The 22,180-nt window shown below is 35.3% G+C and overlaps 2 protein-coding genes across 2 annotated transcripts; one reads left to right on the top strand and one right to left on the bottom strand.

The window, feature by feature from the left end:
- Positions 1 to 874: 874 nt before the first annotated feature.
- LOC134745239 (multiple C2 and transmembrane domain-containing protein-like) lies at positions 875 to 10,295 on the top strand. The gene is made up of 14 exons (XM_063679233.1): positions 875 to 1,319; positions 1,414 to 1,579; positions 2,403 to 2,551; positions 2,768 to 2,908; positions 3,023 to 3,206; positions 3,686 to 3,864; positions 4,183 to 4,387; positions 5,038 to 5,183; positions 6,034 to 6,185; positions 8,251 to 8,315; positions 8,721 to 8,827; positions 8,982 to 9,091; positions 10,036 to 10,133; positions 10,242 to 10,295. The coding sequence occupies exons 1-14, from the start codon at positions 907 to 909 to the stop codon at positions 10,293 to 10,295; spliced, it is 2,169 nt and encodes a 722-aa protein (XP_063535303.1). The 5' UTR covers positions 875 to 906.
- Positions 10,296 to 12,871: 2,576 nt separating this feature from the next.
- LOC134745418 (cysteine sulfinic acid decarboxylase) lies at positions 12,872 to 22,155 on the bottom strand. The gene is made up of 4 exons (XM_063679453.1): positions 21,754 to 22,155; positions 20,721 to 21,014; positions 15,644 to 16,011; positions 12,872 to 13,663 (listed from the first exon to the last, which is right to left on the bottom strand). The coding sequence occupies exons 1-4, from the start codon at positions 22,015 to 22,017 to the stop codon at positions 13,060 to 13,062; spliced, it is 1,530 nt and encodes a 509-aa protein (XP_063535523.1). The 5' UTR covers positions 22,018 to 22,155; the 3' UTR covers positions 12,872 to 13,059.
- Positions 22,156 to 22,180: the final 25 nt, after the last annotated feature.

The raw sequence follows: 22,180 nt of genomic DNA on the forward strand, positions 1-22,180 counted from the left end.
CGCTTTCCGCTGTCTGTCCGTCCGTCTGTCCCTATGTATGCTTAGATCTTTAAAACTACGCAACGCATTTTGATGCGGTTTTTTTTTAAACAGATAGAGTGATTCAAGAGGAAGGTTTATATGTATAACTTGTAAAGGTTCTGTGTAAATTTGTTGAACTACCCGCGCGAAGCCGGGGCGTGTCGCTAGTTAATTTATAATATCGCTTTGATGACAACGGCAATACATTACAGTCGAAACTTTTTAGCAGCATGATAATGACACCCTTAGCTACTACAAATCTACAGCCCACAGGGAAAAACAAAAACGAGCAATTTCAAGAGGGCCTAATTACTTTTTTGTTTTGTAATTATCCTTTTATCTTCAGTGGGCATATTTTTAATCAAGAGAAAAGAATTTGCAAAACAATCAGGCATACTAACCTTTCTCAATTTATCGGCCAAAAAGGCCGAATTCTAAATAAACATTTGGTTACTGTATTCCTGCTTAGCAGCTAACAAAATTAATATTTCTTGTAGAATAAGGCGACGGATATGTAATTAAATTTCAGTCACCAAGTTATAATAACAAAATAAAATAAATGCTTCGAAGTTTTGATAATATTAGAGTAGGTACTTTTCATCTGTTAAAACTTTAGTCGTATGATGAAATCTTTTATAAATAACTAAGTAACGCTTACATTACTACTAACCTACGATAAGATTATTCTGTTGATCTGGCTTTTCATTTTCGCTGGTGCAGTGTTCAAATTTACACCCGGAAAGTAAATATCTAATAATCAATACGTCAAAGATTAGATTGCGGTACTGAACATCGCTTATCAGTATCGCAATGTCAGTCTACTGGTACTATAGCTCATGTCATGTTGTTATTAGTGCAAAATAAATATAAAATAATATTCCTGTGATGGAATCCTATAAGAAAAATGAACCTACAAATACCTTAACAAAGAGACATTTCGCTTCAATAAATTCAAGAATACAAAACAAATATGAACAAATGCAGAAAAGGCTGGAAAAATCAAAATCTGTTGATTCACTGACTGGTTTACATGATAGTTTCGTTTTTATACAAGCAAATACAGTTGATGAAATTTCAAAACAAAGAAGAGATGGAAACCTATCTAAAGATAATAAACCGCAGGATACTTTTAAAGTTACTGTCGAAGAAATTCCCGTAAGTGCTACTTTGCTTCAAGAAGTGAATGAAACATATGACGTTTCGTATTCTGAAACGTTTAATGAAACAGAAAGGAACATCGATAAATTATTCGACGGGCAATATGAGTATAGCCTGACCACGAGTACCAGTCTGGAGTCGTGAGTACATATTATAAATTAAATTTACAATGACTTTCGTATTTTTAGTTAGGTAATTGTCTCAACTTTAATTATGGATGTTGAATATTTATAGTTTAAACACATTAAATACTGAGAGCACGGAGTATGAAGAGTCGCTACCGCCGCCATCGCCACCAGTGCACAAAACTACGATACGTGATAAAATCGGATCTCGAATAGCAGCTGTTAAGGAAAGGCGAAAAGATAAGAAGAAAGAGGCTCGAGAAAAAATGGAAAAGGTCCTTTTGTTTACTTCTCATTGCATTAGTGTTATGTCCTCATTGCCTAATGGTATTCCAATGGCCAACGTTTACACCAATTTGTTACCTGAATTGTCGTTTAAGACTTTTTACTAGTTGTTTAAATAGTGTTTTAAAAATAGACTAATCCCCGTTTCACACGAGGGCAGAGCAGTGGGGCAGAACAGTAGGACAGAACAGTTTGGGAGGACAGTGGCGTTCAAATGTATAGGGCGAAATAGTAGGACAGTCCGAGTGAAATAGTGATGGAGCGTCGACGGCGACAACGGCAACATTTACGCCACTTAGTAAAAATTGCTGCAGAAATAGCTAGTAGTAGTGTAGTAGAGCTAATTGAAATTGTAGAGAGTGAAATAAATAGGAAAAAAAAGCTTTGGGTCAGACGCCAATTAACCACGCCACTTGCAAAACAAGTCCTGCTCTTTGCACTGCACTGCCCTCGCGTTCATACGAGTCCAGGGGGAAGCAAACTGCCCCGAAAAAATAGACCGGCAAGCTATTAACTGTTCTGCCTAGGTTACTGTCAAGATAGTACTGTTCTTTCTCAGCGTGTACGTTTGAATTGTAGCAGTACTGTGCTGCCTACTGTTCTGCCCCACTGCTCTGCCCTCGTGTGAAATGGGCATAACGGCCTGATTCGAACTTTAAGATACGTCAAAAAATTGCTAAAGATACGACATCGATCGGATATGTCAGTGTCAAAAGTGACGATTCTTCAAAATTAAACGTCTCTTTTGACACTATACTAACATATCCGATTCATATCTTAAGATTCGTACGTAATATAAAATTTCCTTTTTAGTTGATTCTGAGTAACACAACCAGACAAGACATTGCGAAAATCGTCAAGAAGACGAAAGTGGGCACGGTTACCATTGCGCTCATCGAGGCCACTGGGTTAGAAAGAGATATCACGGAGGAAAAGCCACGTATGTTATTTTGCCGTTTTCGGTAAGTGGTGCGTGAATTTATATGGAAACCGAAAAGGTCGAAATATTCATGATTTTTCCAAAATCATGATAAAATGTTAATAATAATTGACACATTTGTTTGATGTTATGTACCTACATTTGCGGCTTTATAGAAATTGTAATATGTAGAATGGCATTTGTTTATATAAACAAATAAATCTGATATCATTAACGGTTCGTATTTAATTTCTTTTAGGTTAGGATCAGAAAAATATAAATCTAAACCAATAAAAAGCCTAGTGTCGTCTGTCAAATGGCAAGAATTATTCAACATTAATTTATTCGAGGAAAATATGCTGGAAATCTCATTATGGGACAAAGACATATTTCTCGGAAGGTAGGTAACTTGTTTTGCAAACAAATAATATTTTAGAAGAGGAAATATTTATGATGCTATACGTCAAAAATGATTGTGACGAATAACAGGAAGTGTGGAATTGTAATTTTTCAGGAGCGACATAGATCTGTCAGAAACGGAGAAGGAAAAGACCCACAAAATGCGTTTGGATTTGAAGGGGTCTTCCTCGAACGTCCAATTATTCATCCTGCTCACTATCAGCGGGGTGACTCTAGAGAATATCGCTTTAGACATGGAGGAATACGATAGCCAAAGGAAACTAAAACAGCTTAAACGTGTAAATACCTAACAGATTTTTAGTATTACCTATTTGACAATGTAAAAAAAATACATTTCAGTTCTAAATTTGAGACACGTTGTTTGTCATGTTGTCATTTGTCATATTGTTGTCATACCTATATTTATATCCAACAGTTTCTTGCAGGTAGCTAAGAGAAGGCACGCGTACTTTTTCCCAAACATAGAACTTTATTGTAGTTTACTTATTCCAGACAAATTTTAAAAATAAAAAACTGCCTAGTTTCAGTTTTAGTGCCTATTTAGACTAAGTAGACTTCGGAATTGTTTTTGTTTTTGTTTTCGGTAATTGAAACAATAATATCATGAAAAAATTAAAGGTAGGTAAAAACATTTGGCGATTTGCGTATAGTCACGTAACTGTTCTAATATAGATACAAATTAGGAAATACAACTGTTGACAATCAGATCTCATATTAATACAATTAAACACTACTTTAAAATATGTAAAAATTTTAGGCCTGGTTTCGACTAAGAGATGACTACGCCGACGTGGGATGCTTATCAGTTTTCGTATACGGAGGAAAGGGATTATCCGCAAACGATTGCTACTGTGTTTTACAACTGAACAATGACAGATTGCAGACACCCACTGAATTCAAGACCAACGATCCAAATTGGATGAAAATATTTACATTGTCTGTATAGTTCATGGCTTTCTACTTTTCAAGTAATTTTCTATAATATTGTCAAGAACTCTTTTAAGGCCGGTAACTTGGTTGCTTCGTATTAGCAAGTACCTATAGCAGCATTCTCGCGTGTGTAGCATGGCAAACGAAAGAGTTTACCACGTTATAGAAAAGAGTTTTATAAGAATATTTAGGAAAATACCGCCAATGGAGTCGTCGGCTTATTTCAGTTCCAAAATTCTAAAACCAAATTGCAAATTGCATATTTTATACACTCATCTAAATTTAAATTTAAATGACAGTTGATTAACAAATTGACCATTTTAGCACAGTAACGGACATCACATCAATCCTAGAAGTCACTATTTTCGAAGAAAAGAAGTCTGAAATAGTTGGAAAGATCTCAATACCTCTCCTAAGAATAAATAATGGAGAAAAAAAATGGTATGCCCTTAAGGATAACACACAAAGAGAAAGAGCTAAAGGATCTAATCCAAGAATACTTTTGGAAATGAAAGTGACGTGGAACCTTGTGAGTATTATCACATAAATATTGTTTACTTAATAGGTTTATTACGAGCCGCCTGATGGGAAGCGGTCATCGTCGCCCAAGGACAAGCAACATCACAGGAGCCACAAGCGTTGCCGACCCTTGCGAACCCTAAATACCTCAGGGGGCAACTCATTCCACATTCTGCACGTTCGTTTGGCGAAATGTCGTAAATTATGACTTCCCAAACCATTTTTCCCAAACTTTTGTTCGGCAAATTATCAACTGGCATTCCAACTGCAAACGATTATTTAGCAATACTCACCCAAAGGCTACAAAGGCTTAATACTAATTGATAATTCGTGACAAATGATAATTCATTCAACTGCAACTATGCGATTTTTTTTTAATTGGCCAATGAAACATGCGATTTTAGTGGAAAAGAGTTTCAACGAAATGGCACGGCATATATATAAGTGTTATTTTATGTATATCGATCATACATTTTCGTAATTAGTATTGCATAATATAAATAATTCATAATATGTGCCATTTTCAACCAAAAGGGTACTTATTGTCGCTTGTCAGTAAGGCGTTATTCCCATAAAGCTTTAATTAGAAATCAACCTTATCGACAACCGACAATGTGGTACCTTCTGGTTGAAAACGTCACATATTAATGTATGTTTTAGCCGAGAGCATCTCTTCGAGTCATCAATCCAAAAGAAGAAAAGTATTTGGATCCAGTAGATAAACTAGACAGGCAAATTTTCGCAAGAAATCTATCGCGAGCTAAAGCAGTGGGCGCGTGGATAGTGGATGCATTCAAAGTTGTAAAGTAAGATAATGTTTATTATTCTCTAGCAGAATATTTCTTAAAACTCTGTACAAAATGAACTTTCAGAGAATCAATTAGAGATAAACCATTTTTTAAACTGCCAGCATCCTCAACCTACAAACCTACAAGCAGCTATGCTTACATCTAAAGTAGTAATCTTATCGACTTACGCATACAAACGCATCACGCATCACAAGTCGATTCATTTGCCGTGTTTGTGTGCAATCACATGGCATTCCAACTGCAAATGATTATTTAGCAATACTCACCCAACGCTACAAAGGCTACAAAGGCTTACCAATACTAATTGATAATTCGTGACAAATGATAATTCATCCAACTGAAACTATGCGTTTTTTTTTAATTGGCCAATGAAACGTTATGCGATTTTGCTGAAAAAGAGTTTCAACGAAATGGCACGGCATATATATGTGTTATTTTATGTATATCTATCATACATTTTCGTAATTAGTATTACATAATATAAATAATTCATAATATGTGCCATTTTCTTAAAACACTGTACAAAATGAACTTTCAGAGAATCAATTATAGATAAACCATTTTTTAAACTGCCAGCATCTACAAGCAGCTATGCTTACATCTAAAATAGTAATCTTATCGACTTACGCATACAAACGCATCACGCATCACAAGTCGATTCATTTGCCGTGTTTGTGTGATTGCGTGTATACCTACTATTCTATCCTCCTAAGCCCTAGAAGCTTTAGTTTTGTTTTTGAGTTTGGAACCTTGTCTTATTTAATAAAAGCTAAAATTGAATGTTGGATTAAGGCCTCTGGGACTCAAGAGGCTACACTTTATTACTAGCATTTTATTACAATTGCAGAACCTGTTTCGAATGGGAATCTAGGAAGTGGAACATGATCGCGCTACTGGTGTGGCTGGTGATGTGTTCCATCTTCAGGGTCTGGATGCTGCCGCTGTTGCTCCTCTTGCCGTTCATTTGGTATCGCCCTGATAACTACTTCTTGTTCTCTTGTAAGTTTTCATTTTAATTCTTCTTCGTTTGAGGTCTAGGAAGTGGAAAAAGTTCGTGCGTCTTGAAAAAAGTAGCAGCAGGGAGTTGTTGTGCCCTGACATACAACCGTAATTTTATGTGGATATTTTGTTGACGTTATTTGCTTATAGACGTCGGATGTCAACATAGACATTGTATAGTAGTTATAGACATGAAACCGAGCGACCAGGGGTAAGAGAAAGACATATTCATGTATTGACAGGTTAATGTATGGCAGCATAATCCTTTTTCTCTTTCACTCTTATAATTTTCGGTATTTCGCCATCGCCTCCTACCTATGCTGCCATAACCCGACCATGCAAAAAAACTTGGTCGGTGATAAGGACAAAGCATGGCACTATTTTCTCTTTCCTCTTATAGGAATCGCAATAAGACTATCTTTCTCTATCAAAGAGTGTCAGGCCCTTGGATGTCAACCTCTTGTTGTCATTGTCAGATTTCCTAATCAATGATGGTGCATGGTCCTTTCTACATTCTCATTTTAAATAAGTACTTTATTATTCTGATCTTGCTTTAAGTGAACTTAGAATAAAAAAATATTAATATTGTTTTTTTAGTTTTATTATTGTGCTATGTGGTAATGTTCTCTATTTTAGCTCCTTGCACTACCTGTTCACTTTTGATATTAGTTCTTCATTTCCCGCTACCCAAAGGTTGTCTAGAAGAGATCGCTGTTTAGCGATAAGACCGCCTATTGTTACCTAGTTACAATTGTCATCTAAATTTTTATTGTAATTTTACATGAATAATGTATTGTTATTGGAGCAATAAATAATATTTACTTACTTACTATTAAAAAACACAGCTAATAAACTATTATGAAAAATCAAATTGGCGTTCGTTAAAAAACAATACATAGGTTTCAAGCTTTGGTTGACAATCTACTACCTATCGCATGGCATGTTTGAGAAAATTATGGCATCCATTATGGGTGCTTCATAATTCATAAAGTAAGTACGATCAAAATCAAACGTAATTTAGGTGAAATAACTGTCAGAGTGCCATATTTTGGACAAATAGTTTATTATTCTAATTTCAACAATAAACATTTCAAATGAATCTCCCTTGTTTATTACCTCACTAAATAAACCAATAAAGCCCGCGCTTTACGAAGCGTTGCAAATTTTCAATGATCAGTTGAAATTATTCATTCAGCGATTCCCATCTACTTTCTATCTCAAACTCCTAACAGCCCTATTCTCTTAATGCAAAATCGATCTTACGTAGCGTATAACAAAGATCAAATTGAAATAAAAGAATTAGATATGTCTGAGGTTTAGTAAATTTTCGATTTATTTTCCGCAAATGGCCCATTATACGTTCATTTTGATAAATACACCCGCCTCGGAAATGACATCTGCTGTCTAACATCTAAACTGTACTATTTATCTTTTCAATTGTAAATCAATTAGTATTTATGGTGATTGGATTTTTAACGTCAATTGGTAATCTTTTTAAAATCTATAATAGCTTACTAGCAAACGTAAAAAAATTCATAGGTACAGTTTTTCAAGGAGCTAATACTACAGTTTATATGCAACAAAAAAGTTGCTAGTCGCATCAACTCGCGGTCAAAAGTGAATAGTTACTTTTACCAAAATATTAAGTTTTTAATTTTTTTTGACTTGCCGTCAAAAAATGGACTTCAAAGACAAACCAAAACAAGATATTTAGTAAAAGTTTAGTAAATTTACATTACTTTTTTTTATGATAAGTCAGTTTAATAACGTATTCTCTTGGAAACCATTTATTGTTGATCGCCCAGTTGATTAGGACTTTAACTGGTGCAAATTAAATCACCCTGAATACCTAGTTGTCCCCTTTCATCCACGGATGTAATTTCACCGTCTAATATTTGTAGCGGAGTGACGTTTACGAACGCACTCCTAACACAACACAGACACACACACAGCACATAACACAGACTTTGGACGCATACCACTTCACCGGTACCAACGGCGTTGTATTCCAAGATTAAGTTTTACCTTTTCTAGCGATTGAAAATATAATTTTCTGTTATTTCAGGGAGGAGGTATTTTAAGGAAGACAGTATAGCAGCAACCACAGATGACCAAACTAAAAACGAAAAGGTTAGTTTTAATTTAACGTTAATTATGGGATACTGAAGACAAATGCATTTTTTTTGTAAGATATGTACATCAATTAAGATGTGCTGTTTGGTCCCGTAGCAGAGGTATAGTAAGGGGTATAAAATCGCAAATTTATAATGGAGTGATAACTATAACAAGTATTTATTTATGTATGTCGTCTATCTTATCAACCCGAGGGCACAAAAAAGAGTAAATTGGGAGTGCCTAAACGGCCAAAAGTCATCATATCCCATTTTATTTATCATATCAATCCTATCATATGTCGTAGTATCATATCCTTCATATCTTGCTCCAAATCTCTTTTTAGCCCGGTTCCTCTACTACATCGACATGTTTTTTGTTAATACTACACAGACCCACTTTAATTATATTATTGTTTTACAGGAAGAAAAGACATCTTTAAGGCAAAAAATTAACTCTTTGCAAGAAATGGTACAGTCAGTTCAGAATACCATCGGCAAACTAGCTAGTTACGGCGAAAGCGTAAAAAAGTAAGAACCAAATATCAACAATCCATTTAAAATAATTAACATTATCAATGGAGTCCCATTTGAAACAGCATAAACATTTTTAGTAGTCAATATATTATTTCTACACTTAAAAACTAGTAACTATGACATGTAAATTTTGTATGCTCTATTTCAGCTTATACAACTTTACTGTGCCTTTCCTGAGTTTTCTAACCATCACTATCATTTTGGTAATAGCTATGGTAATGTTCCTCATTCCTGTCAAATATATTTTCATGCTGTGGGGTAAGTCGAAACAATTTTTATAAGTTTTTCATAATGCTTGTAATCGCCCGCACTAACCCCACCTAAAATACGGTGACAGTGCAGAAAGGCTAACCGCCTATTTATATTCCAACTAGTTTCTGTTTTCGACTATGCTGCGTAGAAAGAAGATTTCCGTGGTGAAAATTATCCCTAGTCCTTCACCTGGACTCAAACTATCAAATAATCCATGCCAAATTTCATTTAAATCGTTTCAGCAGTTTAATCGTGAAAAAGTAATAGGAACAGAGGTAACTGCGAATTTATAATATTAGTAGGGATACATAGGTACAAAATTTAACTAGCCTGCATAAACGCTAAGTTTTATTTATCAACACCATAAGCCAATTCTTGGGATTAGTTGCCAAGCGGACCCCAGGCTCCCATTAGCCGTGGCAAAATGCCGGGACAACGCGAGGAAGAAGAGTTGATTTTTAAAAGTCCACGGTAAACTCGGCGAATTCCGCCTTCCCATACAAACGGAGTATCGTTCTCATTTTAAAACTACGTGTTGGATTGTAATGAAGCTTTGCACATACAATGACATTAGGTATATATTAAGTTCTGTAATTAGTCCATATACCTCTAGTATATATAAAACAACCGAAATAGAGAAAAAACAAGTTTTGTAAAATAAAACTATAATCCGCGATATAATCCGTTTTCATAGTTTTATTTCATGAGTAACTATCGCGGTAACCGAAGACAATATTAAGTTTTGTAAATATGAAACACTTAAATTCGGTATTTTTTTTGACTATGGTATCTGAAGCTACATAAACTAATATACCTAATCCTATTGGAAGTAGAAAGTTTCAGAGCAATCTAACTAGTCGTTTTAAAATGAGAGCGTAACTACGTTTGTATGGAGAACCGAGCTTGCTGGGGACTCTTAACCTCATTAAATTTTAATGTTTACTTTTCAGGCATTCACAAGTTTACGAGAAAAATCCTCCGCCCGAACAGAATACCTAATAATGAAATACTAGACTTACTATCTAGGGTGCCTGATGATGAGATTTTGGTAAGGAATATTAATAATTTGACTAATCTGTGCCCGCAGCTTCTTACTTAAAGTAAAAAAAAATGTTTCATTATTCACGTCTGTGGCTAATTTTTTTTTGTTTTACAGCTAAACTGTCAAGAATTAGTGTTAGAAGAAACATCAGAAGATGATGTCCATTGATAAATGATCTGTTATATTATAGATAGGTAAATATTTAGGTATACTATATTTTGTACAGTATAACATCTCCATATTACTTTACTCATGTTTGACAAATAAATTATCTTTATCTGATTTTTTTTTTCTTTAAATAGGTAGGTACCTTACCTACCTATGAAACTAATTTTGTAATCAATGCATTTAACTGAACCCTATAGGTATACGTCAATAATTAAATATTATACGAGCTGTGAAAAATCTGTGACAATAAACATGATTAATTATTTTTCATTGCAACTTTTGAAACCTTAACTGTTAGACACGATGTATGGAATAATTATGTGTATTACATTTTTGTTGTCTCATGTATACCTACCTGTAATGTATGTATGCAAAATCTCAGCTCATACAAACCTCGATAAATATTTGCGAGTATGGTAATTTGCCATATACTTATATACGATTTTACAGAGAAACAGGCACGGAATGAAAACTTGTAGTAAAAGAGGAAACCTTTATTAAATTCAGAAATTAGAAAGGGACATTCGGCTATTTTCAAGTAACAAGCTTTAGCAAAACAGGCTTAATTAGATAAAAGTTTAGAATAGTAAGACTTCTAAAATTTTCAAAGAGGTAGGTATTGTTAGTTATCAAATTTGTGACCAGCGTCCTCGCAGTATTATTTACCTCATGCATGTAATTCTATTTCAAGTTCAAATTTCTTCAATTTTATATCTCGAGTTATCAACTTCTTCGAATGTTTTTCAAAACATACCTAATACAACATATAATTGATATTGATGCAAATCGACCGATATACATATATATGTATAGAGAGTAATATTACATCAATTTCAAATCAATAATAGAGATGTTTCAAATTTCAATGCAGCTCCTCTAATCGAACCAAATATATTCTCAGAAGTGACTTGACCACGTTTGCCTGCTAGGTAAATGATTCAGTAATACAACATGCAAAGCTAGCGTGTGCATATTGTTTGAGTGCACGTCGAATTGACATATGGATGGCTCCCTTGTTAACATGCAGCTTGCAAATTACCCGCAACCGTACATTGATCGCCCACTATCCGTGTCAAATTGTTTACATGACAAGTTTACTGTAAGGTGCATTGGGTAAATTAGAATATGTAGACGATATCAATAATAACTCATTATATAGGAAAGAAAAGAAATTACTAATTAAGAGTCCCCGACGAGCTCGTTCGAAATGCACCTTCCCATACAAATGCTTCCGCTCTCATCTTAAAACTACGTGTTGGATTGTAATGACACTTTCCACATACAATGACATGAGGTATATCTAGGTCTGAAATTAGTTTATATAAAGGATGACTCACGTTAGACCGGGCCGTGACCGGGCCGGAGCTTCCGGTGCTTACTTTTCTATGACATGACAGGTGATCACGTGATGCCTTCCATAGAAAACGAAGCTCCGGAAGCTCCGGCCCGGTCACGGCCCGGTCTAACGTGAGTCATCCTTAACTCTAGTTTATAAAACAAACGAAATAGAGCAAATTTTGTATGGAAAATTTAAATTCACTGTATTTTTTAACTATGGTATCTGAAGCTACATAAACTAATTACAGACCTAGATATACCTTATACTATTGAAACTATACAAAGTTTCAGAGCAATCTAGCTAGTCGTTTTAAAATGGGAGCGAAACTACGTTTGTATGGAGAACCGAGCTTGCCGGAGACCCTTAATAATGCATTTCATGACATCCGTGAATTTTGTGACATTTAATTTTAATTGACTGTAATTTAATTTTTAAATTGATTGTTATTATTCTTGTTATTACTCGGACATAGTATGATCTCAATGTATTTTTCCTTATTTAATTATATTGATTTTTCTATCAATCTTATCTTTAAAATGTTTTGTCGTGTAATGTATCTGTATAATACGAAATAAATGAACATGGTCTTCGGTTATCGCAATAATTACTCATGAAATAAAAGTTTGAAAACGGATTATGTCAATATACGCGATATAATCCTTTTTCATAGTTTTATTTCATAAATGAATATGAATATCAGGAATCTATAAGAATTACATGAAACAAAACGAGTCTAATTTGTATTCTAAAAATTTTTTAAACGTTGATGTACATATTTTTATAATCTATACATATAATTGTTAAACAGGTATAAGTTTAAGTTACAAATCAAGACCTGAGCTAGAAACTTATGAACCAACTGGATTAAGTTAATTTTCTTTGCAATTTTGATCTTCGTCTTTTGTTTCTGGTCACGTCTATCTCCTGATTCAATTTATTAATGTTAACCAAACATTATCCATTCTATTAAGTACCTACTTATAAGAGAAGAATTTCATAAAAACTTTGGCCCACCTTCGGCCCCACTTTCTAATTGCATTTTAAGTATGTAGTAAGTAAGAAGTGCGGAGATTTTCTGATAATGTTTGTTCGATTTTGAATGCTGAATTCAATCGTATGCGTACACTCAAACTCGTATTTTCTGCTGTGTTACTATATACCTACATATTTTAATTAAACTGCATTAAATTATGTACTGATGAGTTCCCAGTTGTTTACAATAAAACTATTAAACAACTTTCATAAACTACGTTTTATTTATAGACACTATTCTAGATCTCTACAACATAAGCACGCCTAAACAGTATTTCGATTTAGACGAATATAAATTAAATTTAGATTTAATCACAGGCCATGACGCAATATTTGTACAACATTACACTTCAGATAACGGAACTAATTCGAAAAAGATAATTGAATCCGAATTTAAACTACGATATCTTTACCAAGCCGCTCGAACTCGTTGGCAAAGTATACCATATCTTTGTGGTCTAGAGCAGAGTTTTGGAAAACAATACGGAAGAAATTGGCGAGATCACCTTGCGGCTGGTACGTGACCATCATACTTCCTTCCTTTATCATTCGCTCCTTTATTTTCGGTGCAACCTTGTGCAACCTTTCTTTGTAATCTGGGTCGTTTTCGCGACCTCGCAGGCATTGCGGTACGTACCAGAACATGACGTTAGTGCACTCAGGTTGTTCGATAACGAGCCGGAAGCCGTCGCGTTGCCGGATATGGTCAAGGAAAAATTTGGCGTTGTCGAAAATCTTGTCGATATGTTTCTCGAGACCATCGGTGCCTTTCGCTTTCCACATGAACCAGAATTTGAGTACGTCGGCCCTCCGCCCGCACTGTATGTGTTTGTCGCCCGTGTCGAAGGAAGTGTCGTAGAATTTGTCCTTCTGAAAGAGGTACTTGGCATTGCAAGAGTGTCCCTCTTTGAGTACGTTCTTGTGTCGAATTAGAAAAGTCGAGCATTGTTGCGGGGCCGCCAAGAGCTTATGAGGGTTCCACGTCACCGAGTCCGCCCTGGAATCGGAAAATATTTACACATTTACAACAATGCCTTTTATCTCACAAGTATTTCCACAGATGTATGTAATAATATTCATATAAATCATTTGGGTTTAAAATTTTCAAGGCTATTTAAAGGATATTTAGAAACAGTTAATCGTTAATATATTATTCATCTTATAAAGCTATTTAGCATTATTAATGTGGAGATGATAGCAGAGCGTCGTGTTATGAAGGTCAGGTTTGTTCCTTTTAAATGTTATTCATATGTGACAATACTCAAGGTATTGCATTTGAATTAACATTTGGGTAGGTCAAAAACGTAAATGTGAGTCGCTAAGCAACAAAGGTTTCTCTCTCTGTCAAACAATGTAAAGTAGATAGGTAACTTATGGATTTTCATTACCTAATCATTGGATTCTCGGTCTCGGGAATATTTACTTGTTTTTTGCTCATTAATATTGTTTAAAGTGCAATATTGACAGCTTGTTTTACAGTTAACTATTAACGTGGAAGCGGGCAGCTAATGAAGAATTAGTCTTGAAACGCGTTTCAACATATTTAGTCAAGACCCGGCAGTCCATCGTGACTATTTGTAAAGTCTAGCTATCACTACTAAAAAAGCACTACTACCGAACAACATTATGCCGTTGGCGATGACATTGGCGAAATCATCACAAAAATTTAAGTGTTTCTATTAAAACCTAAGTATTTAAATACGAGTCAATTTATTTTTATTTAAGCTTATCTTTGTCTAGCCCGTCATTTGTCTATGGGCGGTTATAGTACGGTACATTACGGTATGTATTTTAAAACGAACACATCTCAATTTAATTAAGGAGTTCCTATTTCTACTCGATTCCAAAAAGTGTGCAAAAGCACTGTCAAAAAACTTCAAAAGCGCATCGTAATCGTTTCCACGGGAATTGATTGCGCATGAAGTGGCAGCCCGCGTTCGGGCAATGCCGTCAATTTTCATTTGCGCTGCCACTCGTTTGTCTGTGTCCCGACTTCGGAGGACCGTTGTTTCCATTGGTTTACTAACGGTCGCCTGAAGGTACCAGTGAAATGAGATCTTCAAATCTTAAAATGACAATCGGATGGCGACCGACTGCGTTACTGCAGCAGCGCAGCGTTGGAGTGGCTGTTAATGGGAGATCTGACTATCAATTTCGATGACAAATTGCGTTGCTGTCGCGATTAGAACGTTCAAACGTTGCTCCAGCAACGCTCATGCAATCGACATCCGAATGACACCTTTAATTGACAAATGCCAACAGCAACCATATCAAAGTCAGTTATCATTATCACATGATATATTTCATTTACTCGATCTTGACCAGAATTTTGAGACCTGCCTATGTGTGTCAGTTAAGCGGTCACCACTAAAAACTCTTCTGCCCCAACATTTTCCCTTGTCACAAATTGAAGACTGTTGAGTTTCTGTATTTAATGTGCATTTAAACGAACACCTAAATCAATATGCTCGATAAGCAATGGAAATAGCAATCCTGTACTTTTGCTGCATTGTGAGCTCTGAATATTATTCCTATCAATTCCCTCTCTGTCGCTTTTCGATTTTCAGAGCTAGGCTGGTTTAAAAAAGAGCCGTGTGTTATTGTTAGGATTACTACTACAGACTCTAAAAGCCAATATTTTATCAATGAGACATGAATGTTAGAGAAGTTGATGTAAGAAGTGTAGTATTCGTTTTAACAAAATGTTTTAACAAATAAAAATGCTCATGAAATCAACGTAGGTACTTAGTAGGTAACTGCGGAAAATCCATCGATTAAACTATTTTTGTGACTTTCTTAATAAAGTTTTACGGTTTTTTTATAAAATGGAGCTCAAAATCCGTATGGTCTTTAAATCGCATGTTACAACATTGTAAAACCCAGAAATGATCATGTAAAACTAGGGTATTAATAGTAGATTCAGGGTCACCCCAATTTGCAGCGAAGTAAATAACAATAATACATGTTATTTACTTACAGCTCGATTCCGTTGAGCAGATGTCGGTGCTTCTTCGACATCAAGGCTCCACCGCCCCACGCAGCGTCCACATGCAACCAAATGTTGTGCTTCTTGCACAAAGCGGAAATCAGCAGCAACGGATCGAAGGCGCCATACACCGTAGTGCCAGCTGTAGCAGTCACTAAGAACGGAGTGGCTCCGTCTTCAATAGATTCCTCTATTTTTTTCTCCAGGTCGTTAACATCGATTTTGCCAAGATCGTCGGTTTTGACGAGGATGCAGTTGTCGGAGCCGATTCCCATGAAAGCAGCCAGCTTCTTGGTGGAATAGTGCGCCAGCTCCGAGGTGAATAGAACCAGGCGTGGTACGGCGTACACGCCTTTGCTCTGTGAATGAACGTTTTGAAAATAAATATCATGAGCGTACATATTTAAATTAGCCTAATTTCTATTGACACTGACCGATGTCTCAGATGATAAAAAGTAAAGACAAAGAATCGTTAGTTCAGAAATAAATATATTAGGGAATAAAAATATGCTATTGTACAATTATGGTAGGTACTTCAAACTTACATAAATAAGCCTTTTCGCGATTGCTAGCAAGAGACCTATATTTTACTTTTTAGACTGCTATTAGGCTAGGAGGATATAACCAAACGGAGTAGCCACACAGGCGTTCCAATCTGTCAAAAATAGTCGGTCAATTACGTATACATTTGACGTTCCCCTCCCCCGCAAAAATTGGCAGACTTTTTTGTACAGCAAATTACAGACACACTTAACATCTCCGTTGGTTATATCCTTCTAGGCTATTAGGTACTGGAATAGAAAGGTGCATATGTTAGGTATATATTTCTTAGATATCGTAATTGTGTTAAATTAACATTGTTTAGGAGCATTATTTGATTACCTTGCACCCTGTTGAAATAACTTAATTCCGGTATGTCTTTTTAGGGTTCCGTACCAAAAAGGTGCAAAGGGCACCCTTATGGTGCGACTCTGTCCGTTCGTCTGTGTGTCCGTCTGTCTGTCTGTCAAATTTGTAAATATCTCGAGAACTACTGAAGCTATCGATTTGAAATTTGTAATAGTTATGAACAGCGCTAACCTTAACACATTGGAAGTGTAATTTTTTTTATTTTACTTTTATTAATTATAGAAAATGCCCAATATAAAGAGGGGGCAAAAAGTCACAGTCTTATTAGTTACTAGGTCGAGTGGGATATCATTTGAAAGAGCTTGAATTGAATATTACAAAACAATTTTTTATTTGTTTTTCATAGTGAAAAAAATTTGACTTATGAAGGAAAATGTGAAAAAAAAATACCATTCCTCCTCCATATCTCCTTATCTCCGAAGTTTACTAACGATTTTTTTTTGAAAATTTTACATAATAACAACACTATCATAAATATTACAGGAAAAATATAATCACACCTCTATCTTAAAAACTTTTTATTTAATTATAAAAAATACATTTTCTAATTTAATTTGCAATTTAAGCCCATTTGCGGGTGTTTGTTATACTTGAAATGTCTATGAGATTAAACTATATACATATTTATGCCATTGACCCTTTACGATTACGATTGTTGCATAAACCGGCGGCGTAAGGTCAACGAACTCTCATTAATACATAATTACGACTTAAGTGTAGGGATCTGTTTATCTGCACGAGGTCAGAGATTGGGATACTAAGGTAAGGCCTCTATCCTGGCGTTTGGGTTGGCAAAATTGCTATAATTAGATTGTTTTGATAGATTAATTTAATGTATAGATAGATCCTTTATAGTCGTATTAATAATTTATCCTATTTTACATAATTTCAACCTACCATATACTATACTGTATAAGTATTTAATTTGCCTTGTTTGCCCAACTTTTTGTGACAAAACTTTCCCTTAATATGCAATATATATGTACTAATAATAGTAACATAGCAGTAGGTATTTGTTCAAATAAGGTGAAGTGAATTTCCAAGTAACATATACTATACAAGAATCCGAAAGAATGCCGATTATGCCGAAATAGAACAGCTAATAGCCGAGCCAAATAAAATAGGTGAGACCAAAGCGCATCGTGTTGGCCACCTCGAAAGGATGGGTAAAGATCGGGCAGACAAGGGCCTACATGGGTCGACCAACTGGACGCCGTCTTGTTGGTCGTCCTAGATATCGTTGGGTGGATAGAGTGGAGGCGGATCTCCGTGAGCTCGGCGTCGGCGAAACCTGACGTGATATCGCTCTGGACCGGGCAAACGGGGCAAAGCAGCGTGCTCTTGTGTTGGAGGCCAAGACTTATTTTAGGTCATCGGGCCAGTCAAGTAAGTAAGTAAGTATATACCATACAAAGGAAACAGAAGAGCGACATTAATTAAGTAGACATTTCAACATGTAGCGCCCTTGACACCACACATCCTACACTAAATGCAGTTACGGAAGTCAGGAACTTGTCCGGCTCGCTTTACAATTTAAAACAGATACTAAGAAAATAATCCGGTAAATCCAAGGTTCTCAAAGTATAGCACGCGATTGGTTATCGGGGTTAAGGTAATCTCCGAATAGGTTTCCTGCAAAAACGGCAATCAACTTATCTTAGCTGGGCTCATAATGATTACAGATAAGACTGACTGGCTGTCTAATAATTGGATAACGGCTTAATTGTAGCGAATTAAGTGACTATAATAATAGTGCATATTAAATGCAGCGACATGAATTTACTGTTTCAAATCGCAGTTAATTTATCATCAGTATTACAATGTAGTAGATTTGTAATTCCATCTGATGTCAAACATTTCTTTCCCACGCGCTTACAGACTGGTCAACCATTGATATCTGACTATCAATTATACTGTGTTACATTTTATCATAGAGTAACTTATACTAGAGCGGTACTGTCATAGTAAATTTTGTAACCCCAGTAAATTCACTGCCATCTGTCGACACACTTTAAAACTAAAAATGAAGATTTATAAAAATACGATAAAATGTATTTAAATGTTTTTTTTTTATTTGCATTAATTATTTTTATTATTTTGACCCATGTTCTTTCACTGATATGCGTTAAAATTGTTAAATAACAAACGAAACCGTCAACGCCCTCTATACGAGAGTAGGCCAAAGGTAGTAGCGACATCTGATCGAGAATCAAATTTTCGTGATTTTCGAGGCACGTTTTTTCCTTAGACTGTATCCATCTATTACGGAGTTATATCTATCTTTGATTTTATTAAGAAGTTTGGCATAATTCTGCGTGTGATTTATTTTACTTAACATGTGAAGAAACAATTTAATAACTATAATACGGAATTCATATTTATAAATAAATCAATTGCTGATGATAAAAGAAAATGTTGATATGATTGTTTTATTTTTATGTCAGGAATGTTCAAACATTTCCATGAAAATTCGAAATTCCTACCAGTCACTCGTATTCAAATACAAATCAATTAAATATCTAAAATATGGAGTATGGAGACGATAGTAACATAAAAACGTAATAAAACAAAACCAATTAAAAAATTTAGAAAAATAAACTCGAAATCTTAAACCTACCTTAAATTAAAATTAAATGGGTATTTACGATTACCTAAATCATTTTTTTTGGAAAAAGTGCATTTCTGTTAAGCGAATTTAATTGTCTGTAAATTTTTATCCTTAAATAAGATAAAAAAGCTATGGCGCCTACTTTAAAATTGTTAAAACTTTTTATGGAATTATATCGCTTGGTATAAATTTTAAAACAAAACAAGGAAGGATGGCGATTTGAATAAACTAAAATTTGTAAATAGAATTTACTTGTATGATAGGTATATTATTTTTTCCACAATTTTGCTGTCCAGTTGACAAAGCGCGTCAGCAATTCATTCCACACTATGGATAGGAAAAATGCGGCGCCACGGAAATGAATTGACAGATGTGTCGCTCAAAGTTTTTGTTTTTTATATCGAGGTTGTTCGTCAACTGAACACGTATACCTTTTTGAACTAAACTCTAAGTTTTATTTATAGGTATGGTTTGGTTCGTAATTACCAAAATTGTAAGATTGCAATAAATCCAAGAAAGTCATAACATTATTACGGTATTTGACTGGTATTTTGTTACTACGACGGTATGTAAGGTAAAAAGGAAGTTTAAAAATGACATTTACTAGGACAGTAACCAGCACTCGAACATCTAACGTATGTGTGTTTAGAGCGAAAGGGCAGTTTGTGTGGTTCTGCACACAATAGTATTTTATACAATCGTGATAGCTAATATTGTTTTCGGTTACCGCGATAGTTACTCATGAAATAAAACTATGAAAAGGGATTATATCGCGTATATTGAATTTATACTACATCTCGACGTTTCGAAACCTTTACAGCGTTCGTGGTCAATGGTTCAATATACGCGATATAATCCGTTTTCATAGTTTTATTTCATAATAGAGAGCTAATCGCTCTAGTACCGTGTTTAGGCAACGAAGCTTGCTGAGTTGCCTAAGTAAGTTAAGATATTGAAAAGCTTGATTTTATCACTATTGTATACAATACTTTTTCCACGAGTTATCTAAAATAATACTTTTTTTTACTATAAAACCTAAATAATTAATGAAAATTGGTAAGTATCTCAGTAGACTAAAATGTAGTACAAAAGACAAGCGCGCGACTATTTCATGAGCATATGAAATAGTTGCCTGTTTATCTTATTGTCTTTTCTATGGGAGCGCGGCGGCACGTGATTGTTCAAATTTTTTATAGTTGAGTTGGGAGCCCATACATGAAAAGTACGCAATTATAGTTTGGTATACGAAATCTTAATTCAACCATTACAGTCGACGAGTAGAAAAATAAAATATATTGCTGTGTCACAGACGATTTTCCTATCAAGTTGCGAATCCAGTCAGGTACTAGAAAATCGAATCCAATTTTAGAATGTCACCTATTATGGTCGTAATAATAATAACCATAATTTTATGCTAATCAATAATATAACTTTTTTCACATACACACATTGAACATTTTGCACTCCATTTAAAAGTTTTCAAAATTCCTTGCGTTGCGGCAGTTTGCACTTTTTTATTTTCTCCACATTTTTTAAGATATTTTTACGTACCTTGGTTTCCGGGAAAAAGAAGTATCGAGCGCAGCTAATGGCGTATCCGTTAGCGATGGATCCTCCGGGACAAAATATCCCGTCTCCTTCCCCATTGGCCCAGCCCACGAACCTCCTCATCTCGCGGAGGACGTCTTCCTCCATCAAAGTGAAGACGGGGGCAACTTCGTATGTGTAAACGCTGGGGTTGAGGGCATCCGTCAACCACTGGCCGATTAAACCGTAGGGGTCTACGGACGAGAACAACTGGTTGACGAAGTAAGGATGTGCTGTGTTCACCGAATAGCGGGCAACCTGTTTGCAAATGTAACAATTGAAATAATTTGATTTCTCCAAAGCAGGACCAGTAAATAATTTAACGAGTTCTCATACCTACGACAATTTCTCATAAATTAAATAGATTTGAAACTACCCTTAATATAAGGTTTCTAATACGTATAGAATTATACCGGTAGTTTGCTATCTAAGACAAAAATGTCATCAAATACAGCCTAAAGGGACCCACAGACTAATATCAGTCCGCCGGACGATATCGGCCTGTCAGTTAGAACAAAAATTTGACAGTGCCGAACAACTGACAGGCCGATATCGTCCGATGGACTGATAGTCAGTGGGCCCCTTTAAAGAGGTAATATTACGTAAATTATAGTTTTTTTCTAAATTTAAAATATTTCATCTCAGATTAATTTCACATTATGACTATTTTAAGCCCAAAATATTTTCGACGACACGACGACGACGACGACGTAAGATATAAGATATATATATACTTTAGATGTAAGATAAGTACCTACTAACATTGACATGTTATTTTCGTAATTTTTGCGATTTTATATGTAATTTAATCTAGATTTATATTAATTTTAATGTAATTTATTGTTATATATTGGGTGCTGTTTGTAATAATTTTATGTAAATTATAATCCTAGTTGGTCGAAATAAAAATGATTTAAATTAATGTATACTTTTCAATTTTTTATGTTTTTTACAATATGTAAGTTTCACGTCTTACTGTATAAACAGCTACACTCACATCAGCTATGATCCCCAACAGCTGGTCATGGCTCAACGGCCCCTCTCGCGGCTTCAGATCGATCGCCTTCTTGATCTGATCTGGGGCAGCCCACTCCACCACCTTCGACGTCCTCGAAGACCTTCCGAAGACCACACGATCCACCAACAGATCCACTGCGCGTCGGATGAAATCCTCATGCTTCGACCTAACCGCAATACTCTGGAACAGGGTATCGTCTTGTCTCTCCTCCTCACCAGCGATGATGGTTGAATCGGCAGGCATTGTGGTTCTATCTTCTTTCACTTCACTTTCAACCGTTTCATTTACGGAAGAATAAAGTTAAAATAAAACCATTTATTTAATTTTGAACGGACGAGCGGCCGCGAGCGGCAGAGCGGTTTTAGCCCGTGGCCGATTGCGTAGCCTTCTTAAATACTGACCGACG

Source organism: Cydia strobilella, chromosome 11, assembly GCF_947568885.1.
Source record: "Cydia strobilella chromosome 11, ilCydStro3.1, whole genome shotgun sequence".
Lineage (NCBI taxonomy): Eukaryota > Metazoa > Arthropoda > Insecta > Lepidoptera > Tortricidae > Cydia > Cydia strobilella.

Bases quoted from the DNA above. Each gene is read 5' to 3' on its own strand.
- LOC134745239 (XM_063679233.1), top strand. From the start codon at position 907: ATGGAATCCTATAAGAAAAATGAACCTACAAATACCTTAACAAAGAGA. The intron at 9,092-10,035 runs GTAAGTCGAAAC...TTTACTTTTCAG, and splicing joins ATATATTTTCATGCTGTGGG to GCATTCACAAGTTTACGAGA. The intron at 10,134-10,241 runs GTAAGGAATATT...TTTGTTTTACAG, and splicing joins TGCCTGATGATGAGATTTTG to CTAAACTGTCAAGAATTAGT.
- LOC134745418 (XM_063679453.1), bottom strand. From the start codon at position 22,017: ATGCCTGCCGATTCAACCATCATCGCTGGTGAGGAGGAGAGACAAGAC. The intron at 21,015-21,753 runs GTGAGTGTAGCT...ATTTGCAAACAG, and splicing joins TGTTGGGGATCATAGCTGAT to GTTGCCCGCTATTCGGTGAA. The intron at 13,664-15,643 runs GTAAGTAAATAA...TTCCGATTCCAG, and splicing joins CTGCTCAACGGAATCGAGCT to GGCGGACTCGGTGACGTGGA.